General features: G+C 47.7%; 1 protein-coding gene across 1 annotated transcript; it reads right to left on the reverse strand.

Annotated features, from left to right (window-relative positions):
• Positions 1-3,726: 3,726 nt before the first annotated feature.
• adgrg2a (adhesion G protein-coupled receptor G2a) lies at positions 3,727-19,868 on the reverse strand. Its single transcript, XM_084703168.1, has 34 exons — positions 19,681-19,868; positions 17,743-17,837; positions 17,059-17,384; positions 16,629-16,890; positions 16,245-16,286; positions 14,244-15,977; positions 14,033-14,080; positions 13,881-13,954; positions 13,538-13,654; positions 13,369-13,406; positions 13,116-13,240; positions 12,580-12,691; positions 12,386-12,450; positions 12,136-12,186; positions 11,893-11,960; positions 11,719-11,762; positions 11,561-11,597; positions 11,412-11,446; positions 11,103-11,233; positions 10,866-10,980; positions 8,795-10,457; positions 7,739-7,875; positions 7,454-7,610; positions 7,117-7,266; positions 6,827-6,946; positions 6,554-6,599; positions 6,363-6,466; positions 6,094-6,230; positions 5,584-5,852; positions 5,374-5,473; positions 4,926-5,209; positions 4,719-4,820; positions 4,491-4,613; positions 3,727-4,354 (listed from the first exon to the last, which is right to left on the reverse strand). The coding sequence occupies exons 1-34, from the start codon at positions 19,866-19,868 to the stop codon at positions 4,230-4,232; spliced, it is 7,224 nt and encodes a 2,407-aa protein (XP_084559294.1). The 3' UTR covers positions 3,727-4,229.
• Positions 19,869-21,271: the final 1,403 nt, after the last annotated feature.

The raw sequence follows: 21,271 nt of genomic DNA on the forward strand, positions 1-21,271 counted from the left end.
AATCACTCTAAAATACTTTTTTCACAGTTTTCTGATCAAAGTTTGAAGAATTTCCAAGCCCACATCTTACGAATCTCAAACTGACTCAGTAATGAGTGCATACAGTATGGTGCTATGGTTGTTAAACCATTGACAGGGGAAAAAGATTTGGATTCTTGAAGTTGAGTAGTCTATTCAGCACTGTGCATTTTGTCCTGATTGCTAACATTGCTTTCCCCTGCATAAGAATACATGAATAATATTTCAGAACACTACAGCCATCTACTTTGGGCCACCTTTCCCTAAGAAAGATTGTCAACAAACTAGGGAACTGGCACAGTTTCTTTTGTGATGCTCTCTCACAATCTGGGACACATTTGGTGTAGGATTGATGTAAACGTTGGAGTTTTTTTGTGATTGCTTTTAAAAAGGAGCCTACTTCTTGAACAGGTACATACAAAAAAAATTCTCAGTTCATGTACAGCAAAAATCATTAGGCATTATTGGTGTTATTAATACAATCCTGAAATTGTGACACGGGTGAATTGGGTTTCTGTGGCACAATTTACACAAACGTGGAGATTTTGTTTTCTGTTCTACTTGTGTAACATGCCAAGAATGTACTTAAGTAGTGGATAAAGAATACTGAAGGACAACATTGCATTGCTTCATTTAAAGAAAATGTGTTGAATATGTACTGTAGGTCTTGATTACGTTCTGACAGAAATCCTGGAAAGACTGCTGTCAGTTTGTTTTTCTGAGAATCTGAGGATATTCTTGTGGATGAACGGTGGATTTTTCAAAAGCCCGATTTCCTCTTCAACAAACATTTGATTCAAACATTTGGTTCATTGATCTAATGATTCCCTGAGGACACTGTCCCTGTCCACAGCCAGCAGAACACCAACAAGCATTCTGCTGATGCCACAGATTCTGTGCAAAATGTAATCACCAGAGCTGGGGTGACTAATGGCCAAAGACAGGTTGCATGATCGCATCACATATAGGCTACATGCTACACGGTACACACATGTACACTGTTGCATTATTGAGACACTAATTGCATTCCCTCTTTGGACCAGTCTTTTTCTAACCAATACTTTCAATGATATTTTCAAATCTTTCCAGGAGCTACCTTTGCTATTGCTTTCCAATCAAGCAGCATTGTGAAACACAAAGCAATTTGACATGTCTGTAAAGAAGCCCTGTTGTATTTGACACCTGCTAAACCCCCGTGCCCTGAGTCTGAGTTAGGTCGACACCCTGCTGAAACGAACCAAGCGTGTGTTCATGGGCTGTACAATGTCAGTTCCCTCTCATTAGAATTGCCCTCCAGCCCTGGGGGTGACATGCAGGAAGGCACAGTACTGCTCGGTAATGGCTCCCTCTGGACCTTTGTCTCCACACCTCCACCAGGGAGCCAAGCTGAGCCCAGCCTGGGAAGCAGAAGACACAGCTAAGCTGCTTGGCAAAGAAAGAAACAATCATTGATGATTAGGTCTTTCTGTTAGGGGCCCTGGAGGCGCCCGAAGGTGAGAGAGTGTTGTCGTGAAAGCAGAGATCCGGCTGCAGATGAACAGGATCCTGAACGACCCCTGACGCGGAGAGAGGAACGTCACACACAATTCCGATTTTTCACAAGAATCTTTCCTCGAGGAGGCTGTCTCGCACGAGCTGTGAGAGATATTGTCTGGTGTTGGTGAAGGTAACAACGGTCTCCCCCTTGGATAAGAAGCTAAAAGTGCCCGGGGAAAGAAGTTCAGGCTGAGTCTTTCATGAGAAGCCTCAGTTGAAGGCTGTCTATTGTGAATCTGAGGTTTCAAACCAAGGCCACACACCCGCCTGGCCTCAGTCACAGAGCTGAGATCCAGATGACAGGTGACACATCTGGATCAGGATCTGAGCTGGGCTGTCTCTCTGGAGAAGCGAGTTGGGATCACTCTGAAGGTGCTGGTGTCTTTGGCACTTCCTTCAGCCGGTTAATCACAGAAGCCTTACCTGAGTTCAGCTATCCTCAAAGCCCTGTAGAGATCAACCAGGTCAAATGTGAATGAACAAAAGTCCATGGTGAAGACTGAGAATGCTGACAAAGTCATGAGACCGTCCGGTCACATGAGAGACAGAAAAATGAGATATTGAGGGGAGAGAAGAAGGAAACTGGCTGGCATTATGGTAAATTGTATGATTATAAGATGTATTGTTCAACACCTGTTTTATTGTAACCATTTTGCATGCTGCATGTCAACTATAGCACCATATGAAACACTTACGGAACTGAATCAAAAAATATTTATTTCTGGCAGACGTTAAAAAAAGAAATGCTTAAAAATTACCAGTAGTCTTGTTCAAGACATTGGCTGGACTGCTTTAAAGGGATCACGAATCCTGCACTCATAAATATTACTATGAAACGTTCATGTCTCTGACTATCCAACTCAAATAGAAGGCTTAAAAAGTAGGACAGTTACCATTGGCTACACAAAGGCATTCTTTTTAACATACCGTATACCATCCTGTATACTATATAGGATGTTTAATAGTCAAGGGATGCTGGTGAGGCCCTGTAAATGTGATCACCAAACCAAACACACCCTGGGAAAAACACCAGAACCCCCCCCGCCGTAACCTGAATTATTGACGTCCAATGATAACATGGTCCTGAGCAAATAACCCTCTGTCAAAGCAGGGTTAGTAGATCAATCCCCTGTTAATGAGCTTTGGAGGAAAACGTTATCTGTATTCTTTTCTTTTACGACGGAGACAGTGACCATGGAAGTCTCCTGGGACTGCACAGCTTGCTGAGGTGGAAAGGTTGACATCAAGGTTGTTTTTTTTTCTCATGCTTGACAATCTGTCCTTTGAATCCGGTTGGGATTGGTGTCAGAGGTGGATAGAATCTCAGCAGGCTATTTTCCAGCCAATAACCAGCTTCATTCAACTCTAGTGAGACAGCGAAAAAACGTGTTTAACGCTAGCTATTGATGTCACTGTAGTTGAAGTAAGAAGATTAGGATTCTCCAAACTCAGGTAAACAGGTATTATTTCCGGAAAAAAAAAACATTTCTGTGAAAGTTTGAATCATATGGCCTCTGACCTTCTCACTGAGCTTTACAATTTGTAATCAAAAGGCTTTACTTGAATGTGCTGAACAATGAATTAGAATATGTTTCAAACTGAAATGTGCTTATAATTGTGGACCCCTGTTGTGCTACTCTAAATCCTCTTAGGACCCCACAATGAAAAGCTGTTGATGATGCATGGGTGAACACTGACACCTGCTGGATAGCATGGGAAAACCCATTCAACCTCAACATATTTCCACAACCATCTGCTATGTCCTGAAACAACATGACTGTTAGAGCCAATATTTTCTCATCAAGTGTGTGAACTTCAATGACACTTTCAGGGTGTCAAACTTGTTTTCTGATATTCACAAGGGGAGGGGGATCGGCCAGTTCAACAGCCTGTCAACAGCCATCCATTGCTTCTCTGTCTGCAGGGGTTTGGGTGATGTGAGAGTGTGTGTGGGGTACCTTGCTGAAGGTAATGAGATCGGAGGAGGCATTGAAGCTTTACCCATAGGCTTGATTTAGAAGCTCAATCCCGAACCACTCACTGAAACATGACACCGTCTGTTTTCAAGTTTGACAGGTTTTTGCACAAGCGGTTTTTAGACTCTCCGTGTGTTAGTCGACAATCCAGTCCTCGGGATTTCTTAACAACTTGATTATATACATAACATTGCAAGACTTTGTACAATCCTTTTATTATACAAGTACTTGAAACTATATTTAAATATCTAGATATATGTATATAACATTATGTACATTGGTAAATGGTTATATGTCTGATTTGTTAAATAATACTTTTCTCTCAGAACAAAACTGTCGGTGCCGGTTGTGTGGGTCCTGACAAACAGTGTACATTATCACAGCTATCAGTGTGAAGTCCACATCTTTTAGGAGTATAAAACTATAATCTAACTATACAACTATTCTTGATCGTTTTTCCTTTACCTTCCAGAGTGTTTTTTAATCTCAAAAATGTCACTTTCACAGAATATTTTTTAGATACTGTCACTTTAAGAAGGGCATCTGTTGCTGAATATACATTTTCTATAATCAACAGATGTGTGAGGATCAACACCATCACATTATAAGCATTGTGCCCGTGTAAGCCAGGCAACTGTAAGGCGGCATGGTAGTGTTGTCATATTTCTACAGGACCAGCTGTCACTCATTAGTGCATATTCACATCCAGCGAGCGCTACTGTAGGTGCTGCCTGGTGATGTGGACTGGCCCTGCGTTTGGATGTTGTTCAGAATAACGTCTCTGTTGGAAGTCTCAGAGATCCCACTGTCTGCAAATACAGACTCTGTGGTGGAAGGAGACAAACCGTGCACACACACACACACACATACACACACACACACACAAGTGTTTAGATCATATCTTGTGAACCTAGCTATTTTTGACATGAATAAAGGGTGAAATAAATATGTAAAACACACCACTGCTATTGGTGGTCGCATCACTGATGAGGGAGGAGCTTCGAGAGGCGGAGTTTAGAGGAACGTTGGTTGCCGAGGTTACAGACTGCTGCTTGACGCGGTGGGTTGCTGTGCGACTCCAGTCTGTGGAGGAGAGAGGGTGTTATGACTGGAGTGTCTAACCGACTGTGTGTCTGCCATGTCTCACTGTCTGTCTATCTATCTGCCTGTCGGTGAAACACTTCACACCTGAGTTCTCAGCCAATCGCAGTCTCCCACAGCAGAGGAAAGTTCTCCACTGCTTCCGAACACTGTCCTTCACAGCACAGTGGAACACAAAGATAAAGAAGCCTACAGAGAGAGAGAGAGAGAGAGAGTTAGGTTAAGTTGTTAGTTTACTGGCACCAGTACAGTAAATACAGCATGTGCGTGCGCCCGCGTGCGTGGGCATCTCACCCTGCAGGGAGTTGAAGATGGTGAAGAGGTAGATGAAGGGCAGGTAGAGGTCTCCCCAGGCGAACAGAGCAAAGCCCCAGGTGAGGCCCAGCAGGATGATGAGGCCGGCGATGCTGCGCAGGTCGGATATCAGGCTCCTGTTGGGGGTGTTCTGGGGGTTCTGCTTCTTGACCCGCGCCAGCTGCACCATCACCACGATGAACACCACCACGCTCAGCACAAACACCAATAGGAAGTAGGCCACCACGCCCACGTAGAAGACTAGGGTGTTCCGGATCCAGCAGCTGGGAGGGAGACACACACACGCGCATACAAATGCACATGCAGACACACACACACATGCACGCACACACACACACATACGCACACACACAGATGGTTACCATCCTAAGCCACTCTACTGTGAGAACCCTGTTGACAGAAGCAACGTTGCAGCACCAAAACTCACAAGTCATCCGATGAACCGTCTGTGTATCTTCCATAAGTCACTAAACCATAATTGTCCTTGTCCACCGCTATTACCACGACAACTACCACGAGGGGGAGTCCTGAATAGAAAAAAAACAAAAAAAAAACAGACTTGCATCAAAAACTATGCGAAAAGGTCACAGGTTAGAGAGCATAGTTGTGGGATTTGTAGTTTTTCCAGCATCCTCACCCCAGCCCAGCAGGGAGAGCTTGAGCATGTATCTGCTGAGGTAGGGCGTAAACACCCTCACGATGCTCAGGTACATGTGGAGCGCCTCCAGCCCCGTCCAGGTGAACGACGTCAACAGGAAGTAGTGCAGGAAGAAGGCTGTGCTGGTGCACAGGCCCGTGGCGGGGTAGAGGGCGAGCCAGCCGTCCAATAGGAATAGCAGGTTGAGCAGGAGGAGGGACAGACACAGCTGGATCAGGATCTTGGAGGGGGTATCGCGACGCAACTTCCTGTGAGGAAGATGGAGGTGTTGTCGACATGACAAAGGGAGAAAGGAAAAACAAATACAGAATAAAAGAAGAAAGAGTAGGAATAGAAGAATGAGAGAACACAGAGGGAGGGAGAAGGAAACAGGAAATAGGATAGAGAAATACATAAAGAGATGAGAGAGAGAGAGAGAGAGAGAGAGAGAGAGAGAGAGAGAGAGAGAGAGAGAGAGAGAGAGAGAGAGAGAGAGAGGAGCAGCCTTACTGGAAGGAGAGGTAGGTCAGCAGGGTGACGGACAGGAAGATGGCTGAGAGCCCGCAGCCGATGTAGGTGATGAAGGTCAGGATGAGAGCCTGCTGCTTGTCCCTGACACCACCCTGGTCCGTGTGTTGAGACAGGTCCTGTACAGAGGTACCACACACACACACACACAAACATTCACACACACATACACACACACACAAATGAATGCCTGTATGAAAGCACGCAGGACGACAGCACACGCAGGTTCACACTTGTGAGTGAACACTGACCAGCAGTATAGCAAAGGAGGTGAGGTGATTGCAGCTACAGGTGGTGTCTTCATCTGTGGTGTTGACCAGAGAGCAGCCAGTAGGGTTCCATCCCCCTGCAAAGTCTGAGCACAACATGGACAATGTCACCATGACAACAAAACTGGCTCAACCAGGAGGATAAGAAGTGATGTGACTTCCTGCTTGCTCACCATTCAGAGTGAAGTCCCAGAACACACAGGAAGCCGTGTAGTTTCCCTGAGGAAAAAGGAAGTCAGTACATCAGACATCAGCCTCAGTAAAACACACAGTACACATTCACACAACCGCACCCACGCACACGCACACACACACATATATACACATGCACACACATGCACACACTCACACACACACGTATGCAAACATATACACATCAACACACATGCACACACTCAAACACACTCTCTTTCTTTTACACATACACACACACACAGGCAACTCACAGGGGGATCGGTGTTTCTCAGGGTGAACTTGATAATTTCTTTCAGTCCATTGATTGACAGGTTGGCCACACTGGAGCCCAGAACAGGACTGATGACCTTCCGCTCGCCCAGACCTCGATCCTACACACAGGAGAGGGGGAGAGAGGCGTGTAACTGGTTACTAACTCCCTAAGACACCTTGATAGAACATGAAAGACAGAGAGAGGGAGAGGAAGAGAGAGGGGAGCAGTTAGAGAGAGAGAGAGAGAGAGAGAGAGAGAGAGAGAGAGAGAGAGAGAGAGAGAGAGTACCTGGAAGAGAGTGGCATTCTGGTAGAATGTGAACTGGACTCTGTTGGCCAGCAGCTGTTCCTCAGAACTCAGGCCTTCAGTCAAGGAGGAAAGCAGAGACACAGACCCCATAGGAGCCACAGACCTCTTGGACCGCCCAACCACGCTCACCTGGAGGACACACGTGTACACACACACACACACAAACACGTGTACACACATACAAACACAAACATCCCAAGATCAGGGGCAAGACACCACTGATGATGACCACACATGATTGCACTCAACAGCAAGGAGCATGGGGTATCAAGGAGGGCAAGTATAAAGGTGATGTGTGATGCTGGTGCAGTGTTACCTGCAGGTTAGAAGGATTGAAGATGGTAGAGGAGGCTCCCTGGAAGCTGGTCCCATCCACTCTGGCGACAGCTAGAGCCAGAGAGGCAGTCGACAGGGTATCGCTGTTCCCTTCAATGTTCAGCTTCAGCCCCAGACTGTCCACGGCTTTCACCAGCCTGGGGAAAGGGATCGAGAAAGTGTGTGTGAGTGTGTTCTATTGTGTAACTGTGTGAGTTCAAGTGTGTGGCTGTGTGTTTCAGTGTGTGTGCACACAGGTGTGCGTTTTCAAGGCGATAATGCTAACCTGTTTGCAGAAGCTGAAAGGGCTGTGGGGTCGGCAGCCATTAGGTTGCTGATCACTGTGAGGACCTTCTGTCCCACCGACTTGGAGACATTAGGACCCTGCAGAAGCTGCTCCAGCCTGCTCACCACCAGCTCCACCTGCAGTCATCAGAGACAGCTCACAGTACTCTGACCCCACACACAGCTCCCAGTACTCTGACCCCACACACACAGCTCCCAGTACTCTGACCCCACACACACAGCTCCCAGTACTCTGACCCCACACACACAGCTCACAGTACTCTGAACACACACACAGCTCACAGTACTCTGACCCGACACACACAGCTCCCAGTACTCTGACCCCACACACACAGCTCCCAGTACTCTGACCCCACACACACAGCTCACAGTACTCTGACCCCACACACAGCTCCCAGTACTCTGACCCCACACACAGCTCCCAGTACTCTGACCCCACACACACAGCTCACAGTACTCTGAACACACACACAGCTCACAGTACTCTGACCCGACACACACAGCTCCCAGTACTCTGACCCCACACACAGCTCCCAGTACTCTGACCCCACACACAGCTCACAGTACTCTGACCCCACACACAGCTCCCAGTACTCTGACCCGACACACAGCTCACAGTACTCTGACCCGACACACACAGCTCCCAGTACTCTGACCCCACACACAGCTCCCAGTACTCTGAACACACACACAGCTCCCAGTACTCTGACCCCACACACAGCTCCCAGTACTCTGAACACACACACAGCTCCTAGTACTCTGACCACACACACCTCAGTACGGTCACAGTTTTACCAACCAACAGTTTTATGTCCTTTGGTTACCCGTGACAAAGGAGAAGGTGGTGACAATGTGTTTCAAGTTCATTACCATTTGTAACAAGTACAGGGGCAGGTACATTGGAATGATGTGGTCCTGCTCCTCTCGACATTTCCTAGTGGCCTATCTACACCATTGATAAATAATCTAAACCTATAATAAATAAACTAAATCTATAATAATTGATCTAAAGCTAGAGTAAGTGGTGTGCTCTGACCTGGGAGGAGTTGAGCTGGCCCTCAGTCATCTGAGACAGCTGGTCTGCTTCCTGTTCCTGCACTGTATTGCCCGAGGTGGGTGGGGCAGTTGCTGTAGCGGGTGTGGCTGAGATGGTGGTGGGTGGAGCTGTGACAATAGTGGGGGGAGTCTTGGTTGTCGTGGATGGAGTTGTTACTGTCGTGGGCGGAGGTGTGGCTGTGGTGGGAGGGATTATGGCTGTCATGTTTGTGGTTGAGGTTCTGGTTGGTTCCGAGACATTTTTGGACGTAGTTGTTTCTTCACTGTGAACAGGTTCCCTGGTTGTGTTCGGGTTAATGATCGGGACAGCTGTTGTGTTGGGGTTGGAGATGGGGCTGACATCAACGGTCACTGTCGTTGTGTTTTGGCTGGTTTGGGCGGTTGTTGTCACTGAGCTGTGGTCAGACACATATATGCTGGTGGGGGTGTGGTTTCCATTAACAGTGATATTGCCAGGGATATCAGTTGTGTAGTTTACGGTTGCACTACTGGGGTAAAATGTTGTGTTGTAAATTGATGCACTATGTGGAATTGTTGAGTTGTCTGTTGTGTTGTCAGGAGCTTTTGTGGTGTATCCGGTTGTGTTATCAGGCATAGAAGTTGTGTTGTGTAGTGTTGTGTTAACAGGGGTAATTGTTGTGTTGCCAGAGTTAGCTGTTGTGTTGCCAGGGCTAGTTGTTGTGTTGGCTGGGATAATTGTTGTGTTACCAAGGCTAGTTGTTGAGTTGTTTGGGGTAATTGTTGTGTTGCCTGGGGTCACTGTTGTGTTGCTAGGGATAGCTGTTGAGTTGTTTGGGGTAATTGTTATGTTGCCTGGGGTAGCTGTTGTGTTGTCAGGGCTAGCTGTTGTATTGCCTTGGATAATTGTTGCGTTGCCAGGGCTAGCTGTTGAGTTGTTTGGGGTAATGGTTGTGTTGCCTGGGGTAGCTGTTGTGTTGTCATGGGTAGCTGTTGTGTTTCCTGGGATAATTGTTGCATTGCCAGGGCTAGCTGTTGAGTTGTTTGGGGTAATGGTTGTGTTGCCTGGGGTAGCTGTTGTGTAGTCAAGGCTAGCTGTTGTGTTGCCTGCGATAATTGTTGCGTTGACAGGGCTAGCTGTTGAGTTGTTTGGGGTAATGGTTGTGTTGCCTGGGGTAGCTGTTGTGTTGCCAGGGCTAGCTGTTGAGTTGTTTGGGGTAATTGTTGTGTTACCTGGGGTAGCTGTTGTGTTGTCAGGGCTAGCTGTTGTGTTACCAAGGGTAGTTGTTGTGTTGCTAGGGGTGATTGTTGTATTGCCAGGAGTCCAAGTTATGTTATCAGGGGTAGAAGTTGTGCTTGAAAGTGTTGAGTTGTCAGGGGTAGAAGTTGTGATGTGTTGTGTTGTGTTGTCAGGGGTGGTTGTTGTGTTACCAGGGGTAGAAGTTATATTGTCATGTGTTGTGTTGTCCGGGGTAGTTGTTGTCAAGTGTAGTGTTGTGTTGTCATGGATAGTTGTGTTGTGAAGGGTGGTTGAAGTTTTGTCAGGTGTAAAAGTTGTGTTGTGCAAGGTCTCAGAATTAGGCTGAGTGGATGTGGGCTGTGGGCTGGGATTGGCTGAGACAGGATCAGGGGGAGGGCCGAGACAGCTGTCCGTCAGGAGCATAGCAAGAGTCTCTCCTTTTTGACTGTGGGGAGAACAACAGAGATACACAATGACCCCCCAGCATGAAAGAACATTTGCTTTTAACACAAAGGCTGTTTGAGCCCAGCCCTGTTAGCAGAAAGAGTAACGCAACACTAGCCAGCCCAGTCACACCCAACACAGCCCTGTTAGCTGGAAGAGTAACACAACACTAGCCAGCCCAGTCACACCCAACACAGCCCTGTTAGCTGGAAGAGTAACACAACATTAGCCAGCCCAGTCACACCCAACACAGCTCTGCTGTTGCATCAGCCCTGTGCTTTCAGACAGTCAAGGTCACGGGTTAATATACCTACTGTAGAGTGTGTATTTTGTGTTTCTGTGTGCGTTTGCACGCGTGTGCTATGTGTGTGTGTGTGTGAGTGTGTGTGTGAGTGTGTGTGAGACTGACCAGGGCAGCAGGGGGGGTGACTGGCACATCTGAGCGTAGCTGAGGGGGGTGTTGCCCCAGGTCAGGTTGGTCTTCAGTAGAGCCTCTACAGCCAGACCAGGGGAGCCACACAGCACTGAGAACACACACACACACACACAGAGTCATATACAGCACTGGGAACACACACACAAAGGGTCACACACAAAGTCTGCACAATACAAACATACACACACAAACACAGATGCATGCACTGACCCATGCGCCTCAGAGGTCTATCGTATATGATGTTGGTGCTGTTGTTGAGGAGTGACTTAATAAGGCCAGTGAGGTAACATATATCCGGCACAGGCTCAGACAACTGCAGCAAGACCATACAGCTGTACAACCTGAGAGAGAGCGAGAGAGACAGAGAGCGAGAGCGAGAGAGAGAGAGAGAGAGAGAGAGAGAGAGAGCGAGAGACAGAGAGAGAGGGGAAGGGAGAAAAGTGAACAGAGAAAATTGAAATTGAAATATAATATGCATACCCTACACAATAGAAAGAACACGCACACACAATGTCCTACCTGATGTCTGTTCCTTGGCACTCCAGGTGAACTGCCTGCAGAGACAACAAGATGAGTTATTGTACTGATCATCAACAAGAACTTCAAGGATTATACATGTGTTAAACATGACTGATATGTACTCCAAAAATCTTGGAAATGTTTACTACCTTAACTACTACCTGCCTCGAATATTCTTTACACGACCTGATGAAACAGAAGGGTGGAACTGAGTTAGATGTGTGTGTGTGTGTGTCTGGGTTACAGGGCTTGATGTGTGGGTCTGTGTCCGGGTTACAGGGTTGAATGTGTATTGTTGTGGTCTTACTCTTTTGGTATATTACAGGGTGAGACTTGTGTGAGGTTGTACATCTGCAAGACAAAGACAGAGATCAGGATGAGTCACAACAGTACTGATCACACACATACAAATACACAACACACACACACGGAATACAAAACTGAACCACATCCACAAACAACTAATACACACATATCTTACCATGGTTTCTATGTGACTGGCCGTGATGTTGGGATTGGGGATGTTGATGCTGAAGGCATACAAGCCGTCTGGGTGGAGAAAATACAGGGAGAGAGAGAGGGAGAGAGGAGAGTTCTCACAGGGCTACAGAGGACATTCATGGTACGGTTTTTAAGCACTGAAGCGGCTGTTTATCATGCGGACGTCACAACACAGTTAACCGAGAGATCTCTTCTGTAGACACAACTCTGACAGGAGGCTTACTTGAGTTGTTGCAGAGAGAAGAACAGTTGCAGGTTTGTTCTTCCATGTTGCCTGAAACCCACACACACACATTGACAAAAACACACACATTGACAAACACACACACACATTGACAAAAACACATACACATTGACAAACACACACGCACGCACCAACACAGTTAACGACAGTTCGCGGACACTTTGAATGACGGAACGCAAAAAATGCTGAAGGGTGCTAATGCTCAGTGTGTGTGTGAGTCAGCACTCACGTTGGCAGGACGGATAGAGCGGTACGTATGAGTGCTCTGGGTAAGATCCTGGTTCAAGCAGCGAGCTGGAGAAACAAACACACACAGACACACACATAAACATGACACTTACACACACATAAACTTGACACATACACACATCAATCTGTATACGCACACATTTGAGACTGCAAACACACTCATACCCATCTTACCAGGTGAGGTCGGTGTGTGTGTCAGTTTGACAGACGTCTTCCAGAGGAGAGGACGAGGTGCACTTCACAAACCCTCCGTTAGAGGGAGCTGTGTCTATACACAACCCACGCCCTGACACAACATTTCAGCAATGAGAAAGCAATGATCTTATTAGATTGTTATAATAATGTGTTATCAGGTGAGTTTGTACTGCATACAAATGTGTTTTGGTACCTGATGTGTGCATGTGTGCATGATTGTGTGCATATACCGTATGTGTGTATTGTCTTTGTGTGGGTGCGGTGCCTGTGTGTGTGTGTGCGGGAGTGTTTGTGTGTGTGTTTGTCTTTGGTTGTGTGCGCATGCGTGCATATGTGTGAATGTGTGTGCATGTGTGTGTGCGTGAATGTGTGCATTTGTGTGAATGGGTGTGTGTGTGTGTGCAAGTGTGTATACGTGTGAACACGTGTGTGAGAATGTAGGTGTGAATGTGTGCATGCGTGCGTGCGTGTGTGTGTGTGAATGCGGGTGTGAATGTGTGTGCAGCGCCCCTCACCAACTCTCTCCACCTCCCCCAGGACTGTCACCTGCACCCCAGCCCCGCCCCTCTGCAGAGCTGCCTTCACACTGCAGACAGAGACCGTCTGGCTGAGCTGCAGCAGCACACTGCAGTTAGATCTCCTGCACGCACACACACGCACACACACATCACAGAGAAGAGTCAGACAAGAGCAGAAGGGTGTGAGACAGTACACCAAACTTACATTGATCCCTCTGGAGCAAACATTCACAGCACGCACACACAGTACCTTATGTCTTGTTTTTTATCACAGGTCACCTCCATCCCCTGGAACAGATGGGAACGCGAAAAGAAAACGGTGTCAACCTTTGTTGAACTTTACATTTCAGAAGACTGTGGAACAGTGCATGTAAGATTGAGGCCAGTTCATGACTGGGGATGATGAAGCAGTTGTGAACCTGCGCGTCTCCCTGGCACATCAGCAGACTCTCTCCTGATGAGGACCCAGGAGTCCTGCTGCCGTTGGCAGACCCCGAGCCCAGCCCACAGGCTCCGGTTGTAAACAGACCAGCCACCTGGAAAGAGAAACCATGGGTGAGAGGGTGAGGAGGTGGGGGGAGCAGTGAAGGGGCAGAGGCACGCTCAGGGGTAGGAGGCAGGAGACTAGGGCATGGGCAAGTCAGGGGCAGGGGGGCAGTTCCAGGACCCAGGGTAATGGGTAAAGAATAGCGTCAGTAAAACAGAGCAGGTGGCACATTGGGCTGTTGGTCTGATCACACCATTGCATCCATCCAGCCCTACCCAGTTTAGGATGTCTGCCTCGCTCTTATTGGCTCCTGTGGCCTCGACGTCAATCAGAACCCAATAGAAGGCAGCTGTGGAGTGAATACAGGAAGTTGTGAGGAAAACAGCATCAATCATTTTGATAGGTTGAATGGGGGGGGGTTACTCACTCTGATTGGAGCAGAGCTGGGTGAGGTTGCAGTGCACCAGTGGAGACCCTGTGGTTGAATAAAAGTCACAAACACGCCTCAAAACTGTGCAGGGGACTGCAGTACACACTATATGATTGTAGCTTTGTTGTAGATCGACATGCATCACATACATGTATGAACAAAACTGACGTGCATGGCACAGACATAAAACATGAGGAACACTCCTCACCTGTTGACATTGTTGTGATCGGTGTTGGAGGTGTGGTGGAGTAATAAGGACTTTGAATTAAAGTGGCTGACCTGGTTGTGGGGGGCAGCGTTGACAATGTGGGTGGGGGTGGGGTTTCTGTGCTAGCTGAGATGTTATTGGTTGAGCTGGCCATAGGGGGCAGGGTTGATGATACTGGAGGGGGAGGGGTTTCAGTGCTAGCTGAGATCTGATTGGCTGATCTGGTTGTAGGGGGCAGGGTTGTCAATACTGGTCGGGGTGGGGTTTCAGTGCTAGCTGAGATGTTATTGGCTGAGCTGGTCATAGGGGGCAGGGTTGACAATGTAGGTGGGGTTTCAGTGCTAGCTGTAAAATGATTGGCTGATCTGGTTGTAGGGGGCCGGGTTGACAATACTGGTGGGGGAGGGGTTTCAGTGCTAACTGAGATGTTATTGGCTGAGCTGGTCATAGGGGGCAGGGTTGACAATGTGGAAGGGTGTGGGGTTTCAGTGCTAGCTGAGATCTGATTGGCTGAACTGGACATAGGGGGCAGGGTTGACAACACTGGTGGGGGAGGGGTTTCAGTGCTAACTGAGATCTGATTGGCTGACTTGGTTGTAGGGGGCAGGGTTGACAATGTAGGTGGGATTTCAGTGCTAGCTGTAAAATGATTGGCTGATCTGGTTGTAGGGGGCAGGGTTGACAATACTGGTGGGGGAGGGGTTTCAGTGCTAACTGAGATGTTATTGGCTGAGCTGGTCATAGGGGGCAGGGTTGACAATGTGGAAGGGTGTGGGGTTTCAGTGCTAGCTGAGATCTGATTGGCTGAACTGGACATAGGGGGCAGGGTTGACAACACTGGTGGGGGAGGGGTTTCAGTGCTAACTGAGATCTGATTGGCTGACTTGGTTGTAGGGGGCAGGGTTGACAATGTAGGTGGGATTTCAGTGCTAGCTGTAAAATGATTGGCTGATCTGGTTGTAGGGGGCAGGGTTGACAATACTGGTGGGGGAGGGGTTTCAGTGCTAACTGAGATGTTATTGGCTGAGCTGGTCATAGGGGGCAGGGTTGACAAAGTGGAAGGGTGTGGGGTTTCAGTGCTAGCTGAGATCTGATTGGCTGAACTGGACATAGGGGGCAGGGTTGACAATACTGGTGGGGGAGGGGTTTTAGTGCTAACTGAGATCTGATTGGCTGACTTGGTTGTAGGGGGCAGGGTTGACAATGTAGGTGGGGTTTCAGTGCTAGCTGTAAAATGATTGGCTGATCTGGTTGTAGGGGGCAGGGTTGACAATACTGGTGGGGGAGGGGTTTCAGTGCTAACTGAGATGTTATTGGCTGAGCTGGTCATAGGGGGCAGGGTTGACAATGTGGAAGGGTGTGGGGTTTCAGTGCTAGCTGAGATCTGATTGGCTGAACTAGACATAGGGGGCAGGGTTGACGATACTGGTGGGGAGGTGGTTTTCATTGCAGTTGATAGGATATTGGCTGAGCTGGCCTTAGGGGGCAGGGTTGATGAGTCAGGTGGGGGTGTGGCTTCAGGACTAGCTGTGATTAGTTCTGTGATTCCATTGGCTGTCAGGGTTGAAGTGATTGTTGCAGAAACTGGTGTGGAATTGGTGTTGGTTGGGTCATAAACTGAACTGTGATTGGTCAATGCTATTATTGGTGGAATGCTGGCTGTTGGTGGATCTGTCGGTTGATTAGTTGAGGGCCCAGTTGGAGGCAAGTCTCGTCCCTTCCCTGGAGTACTGGCTGAAAAGGAAAAGTAATTTACTCAGGACTGCACTGACCCACCTCACCCAGTAGAGGGCGCACATGTTCACACACTCTCACACAGGAGGACATGAGCAGAGACACACACACGAAGAAGACTCACACGCAAACTAATACATAGCAGACACACACACATAAGCAGGAGACACACAGACACACAACCATACACACAAGTAGAAGAACGAGACAAACAACTAAACACACATACAGGAGATGCACACATGCTTAATGTACACTTCAACACACCAGACAGAATGTCACCAACAGCTCGTCTCACCCGTCCGTGGTCTAAGAGAGCAAACAAAAGAAGGTAACATGCAACATGCTACATACAACATGCACCTACAAACTATGGCTACTGTAGACAACTCAGTGTAACTGAAACACCGATGTACAGCATGCATCTACTAACTACTGTAGACAACTCCCTATCACAGTAAGGCAGACTTAGTACATTGAACATCCACTGGTTACTAAAGTACCATGCAGTTTATCAATGAAAATTAGATTTTCATTAAACTCTATAGTCATTTAGAGTTGTTGCAATCCATGCAAAATCTGTGGCTGTGTGTATCTGTGGCTGTGTGTATCTGTGGCTGTGTGTATCTGTGGCTGTGTGTATGTCCTCACCACCACACAGCAGACTGACATCCCTTTGCCTCGCCTTCCCATTGGTCACTCCCCACAGCCTTGAGTCCCAGCCAATCACAGAGCCCTCCTCACAGGGCGTGTGGTCCATAAGGTCCGCCCACACTCGGAACATATACAGCTCTACCTGGCCAATCACGTTCCCAGTGACCAGGTCCCTGGAGCGACAGCCCAATCGAAGAGAGCCACCGGGGGGAATGGCCTGAGCAATGACCGTCCTCTCAGCCACCAGACTGCTGTTCACCTGGGACGTTCCATACAGTCACAGACACACAGATGCAGGAACACACACAGACACACAGAGACACACACACAAAGACGTGAGCGTAACTGACACGGAACCGACACAAAAGTATAACGTTCCGTGAACCTACAGCAGCTGTTTCTGTAAAACAGGAAGTCAGTTCTTCACCTTCAGACTGAAGCTGTCCCCCAAAACATCCCTCCTCAGACACACCCTGTGCCACTGTGCGGGTGAGAGGGCGATGGGGAAGCGGTGTCGGACGCCGAGCAGCCAGCCGTACAGGGCCCCCTCGTCCCCCTCCAGGCCCAAGTCAGGGCGGGGGGCCCGAGGGGAGCTGTAGGAGAAGGCCACCCAGGACCCGGGGGTGACCACGCGGACGTGAACGCACACGGTCATATGGAACAGCAGGGGCAGTAAGGTCTGGTCCTGTAAGGTCCAGTACTCACCGCAAGAGGTCAGGACTGCTTTGCTGTCCCCCAGGAAATACCCCGTCCCTGGAGGGAGAGGGCATGGGGGGAGAGAGAGACAGAGAGGAGACACAGAGAGAGAGAGAGAGAGAGAGAGAGACAGAGAGAAAGAGAAAGAGAGAGAGAACAAAAGAGTAGGCGTAAGAGTAGGCGTAAGAGATGGAGTGTCAGACTAAATGGGATCAGGACTTTGAAACAGTAATAAACGCACAACGTTCTCCCTCCCTCTCCCTTTTCTTCTCTCCCTGTCCCTCCATCTTCCTCAGTCTCTCGACCTTTCGCTCTCTGTCCCAATCTCCCTCTTACTCCTTTGTTGTCCCTCTGTGTGTCTCTCTTCCCCCCCCCCCCCTCTCTGGCCATCTGCTGCTCCTCTCTCCGTTCTTACCTGGGGGTATGGGGCTGAACAGCACACACAGCCAGAAGATTGTGAAGAAGGGTCGCATCGACCTCTTCTCTTTGATGTCAAGGCAGCACATTCTTCTGAAAGTACACAGACACAGAAGTTACAGGACACACATTCTGTCTGTCTGCCTTCCTGCTTCCCTGTCTTGTCTATCTATCTGTCTGTCTGTCTGTCTGCTCTCTCTCTCTCTCTCTCTCTCTCTCTCTCTCTCTCTCTCTCTCTCTCTCTCTCTCTCTCTCTCTCTCTCTCTCTCTCTCTCTCTCTCTCTCTCTGTGTGTCTGTCTGTCTGTCTGTTTGTCTGTTTTCCTACTTATTGTTGTTTTGCCTTCTGATGACTTTGTACAGCACTTTGGTCGGTATTGGGCTATTTTAAATGTGCTCTATAAATAAACTGACTTGACTCGTTTGCTTCCCTGTCTACCTGTGTGTCTTTGTCAGTTTGCTGCCTCAACTGACCATGAATCCATCATATCCATGACTCCGAATATTTGTATGTTGACACATGTCCTGTTAGCAACCTGTCCCCATTGGCCCTTTTTGTGCGATCCTCCCCATTGTGTTAGCATGCAGAAGTCCCTATGATAAACACATTGTGTTTCACTTCCCCCTCAAACACCTCCACCTTCACCACTTCCTTCTCAAATAATTCGTAGGACTTTTATCTTGTTGGTGCGTGTGTGTCCTTGCATGCCAATTTGTCATTTGTGAGCATGTCCTAAGGCAAAGTTTACCATACCTCGATATTTGCATATGCATGGCACACTGTATTTGTGTTGATCAACTTCCCTGCATGGCACCAAGCAGACAACAGAATCATGCAGACAGGTGAAGTTGTAGAGAGACAGAAAGAGAGGGGAGAGGGTGAAGAGTGAGCGAGGATGAAGAGTGAGAGAGATAGCGAGGGGATGAAGAGAGAGAGAGAGAGAGGATGAAGAGAGAGAGGATGAAGAGAGAGAGGATGGAGAGAGAGAGAAGAAGAAGAGAGAGGGAGAAGGTGAAAAGAGAGAGAGGGTGAAGAAAGAGAGGGAGGGTGAAGAGAGAGAGGATGAAGAGAGAGGGAGAAGGTGAAGAGAGAGAGAGGGTGAAGAAAGAGAGGGAGGGTGAAGAGAGAGAGGATGAAGAGAGAGGGAGAAGGTGAAGAGAGAGAGAGGGTGAAGAAAGAGAGGGAGTGTGAAGAGAGAGAGGATGAAGAGAGAGGGAAGGTTAAGAGAGAGAGAGAGGATGAAGAAAGAGAGGGAGTGAATACGAACAGAGAAACAGAGAGAGGGAGTGCCCACTGTATATGGAACAATGTTGCAAGCAATGATTGTCTGTCATCAGGCGTGTTCAAATCAGGAATGCTGATTAGCTAGACATAGGAAGATGCTGTCATCTTTGCTGTTTGCCGTCATCAAGCCAACCACAGCAGACAATTCTTCAAAGGTCTCCAGTGTCTGTTGATTAACTGTATCTTAATATAGCTCAGGTTCAGATCAGGTTTCTATTACTGTAATTGACGAAATGTAACTATTTTAATGATCGCCCTACATTAATAAAGTCACACACAGATGGCACACATTCTAAATATCACAGACCCATCATGTGGATTGGATGGAAACTCAGCTTGATTAGATTGAAAATCAAAAGATTTTTAAATAAAACATTGTCTTTGGAATAATTCACAAAGTTGGGTGGATTATCATGCCTAGGGTTACGTTATATCTGTAAGGCTATCCCTTTAATACTACAGCACAACATTCTTTGAGAATGAATTGTATTGTCTTGTCATGTAATGCTATGTACACGATAGAAAATACAATTAACTTACAAATACAATGTCTTTAATCAAATCTGTTACATTATCTTTTTATGTTATCTGACCAGATGCAAATATTATAATGACATGATTGTCTGGGTGTCAAAGACAGACAGGAGCCCTACCTGTAGCCGCGCTGCTCCCGTGGTCTTGAGCGTGTGTCCGCTCTACGAAGGACGAGTGCTACTCTTGGCGTCGTCCATCCTGTCTCTGAATCCCCCCATCCCCCTCTCGACCTCCTCAAACTTCCCTCCTCGAGCTTCACACCAGCAGCTTGCTCCAAAACACCTAATCGTTGCTCAACTTCAGACATCCGTTCAGTATCTGATCGCTCTGCCGGCTCACACTGCTCAGTGAATCACCTGTTACCTCCACGCCCAGACACCTCTTCTGTTTGCCTGTTGTCTGTGTGTGTGTGTGTGTGTGTGTGTGTGTGTGTGTGTGTGTGTGTGTGGTAGGGAGAGACAAAAGCTTTGTGAGAGATTCAGAAGTTCCGAAATGTGATTCCTGCCTCAAGGAACATGTTATGACACACCTGCTACACAGAACGAGAGAGATCGAGCAAGGCAGAGAGAGAGAGCAAGGCAGAGAGAGAGAGCAAGGCAGAGAGAGAGAGCAAGGCAGAGAGAGAGAGAGCAAGGCAGAGTGTGAGATTCTGTCAACAATAGATTACTTATCTGGATACTACTGTTTTAACCGGATGATACAGAAGAGATTGTCAAGTCTGAAAATGTAATGGATGCTGAGATAGGCGTTGAGGCATGGGGCACAGAAAAATCCTCTTTCCAGTAAATAATTTATAAACGAACACTTGATGATACAAGTATGCAAATGTGTCTTTTCATCAGCCCTGACATGGCTGATGTGAGTGAATCTGACTAGCAGTGATGGATGAATGTGTATGTGTGTGTGTGTGTGTGTGTGTGTGTGTGTGTGTGTGTGTGTGTGAAGGGCAGCAGCTGGCCATGCAGGATGTGAGGCTAGACAGATCCTGGACAAAGTATTACCTATAATGAGCCAGGGTGTGTGTGTGTGTGTGCGTGAGAAAGAAAGAGAGAGAGAGGGACAGAGAGAGAGAGAATTAAAAGAAGGGGAAGGAGGGAGGGGTGCATAGAGTGACTTTGGAAGGGCGTATGGTGTAAAAAATGAAATGCTAGATGGAAGTCAACAAACTGGTCAAACCACTCTTTGTATGCCACATCACCCACACACATGCATGTACACACACACACACACACACATAGAAACTCTGCCTAGTTTACGAATGGAAGGAATGGCTCTTGACGTCTGAAATGAATATGAACAAAAGGCACAGTCTGAAATGAAAATAGCCAGAGGCTTTCTCCGACTAAACCTATGCACTGTGTGTGTGTGTGACCACAGGGGGGCACTGTTAGTGGCATTCAAGGACATAAACACTCACAGACCACCTTCTCTTCCTTACTTTATTCTTCACTAACTGATAGAAACACAACAGTACAAAACCACAGGGGCTGTGCACAAGGCTATTACTGTTTTGGCGTGTGTGTGTGTGTGCATGTGACAAGCTTGGTCCTCTTGTTTTGATCCCATGCTCTGATCTGCAGTTGTCAAGAAGTGAGAAAACACCGGCACAGTCTGAGAGTGCTTCTCTGGAAGGGATGGTACGATCCAGTCCTGGGGGTCTACAGCAGTACGTTCCAAACATCGGGGTCTGAAGTGGTACGTTCCAACTCT

The sequence above is a fragment of the Hypomesus nipponensis genome, chromosome 8 (genome assembly GCF_054491055.1).
Source record: "Hypomesus nipponensis isolate SF chromosome 8, ASM5449105v1, whole genome shotgun sequence".
NCBI classification, from domain to species: Eukaryota; Metazoa; Chordata; class Actinopteri; order Osmeriformes; family Osmeridae; genus Hypomesus; species Hypomesus nipponensis.

Bases quoted from the DNA above. Each gene is read 5' to 3' on its own strand.
- adgrg2a (XM_084703168.1), bottom strand. From the start codon at position 19,868: ATGTCTGAAGTTGAGCAACGATTAGGTGTTTTGGAGCAAGCTGCTGGT. The intron at 12,451-12,579 runs GTAAGATGGGTA...TTGTTTCTCCAG, and splicing joins ACACACACCGACCTCACCTG to CTCGCTGCTTGAACCAGGAT. The intron at 6,231-6,362 runs GTCAGTGTTCAC...ACCTCTGTACAG, and splicing joins CCTCCTTTGCTATACTGCTG to GACCTGTCTCAACACACGGA.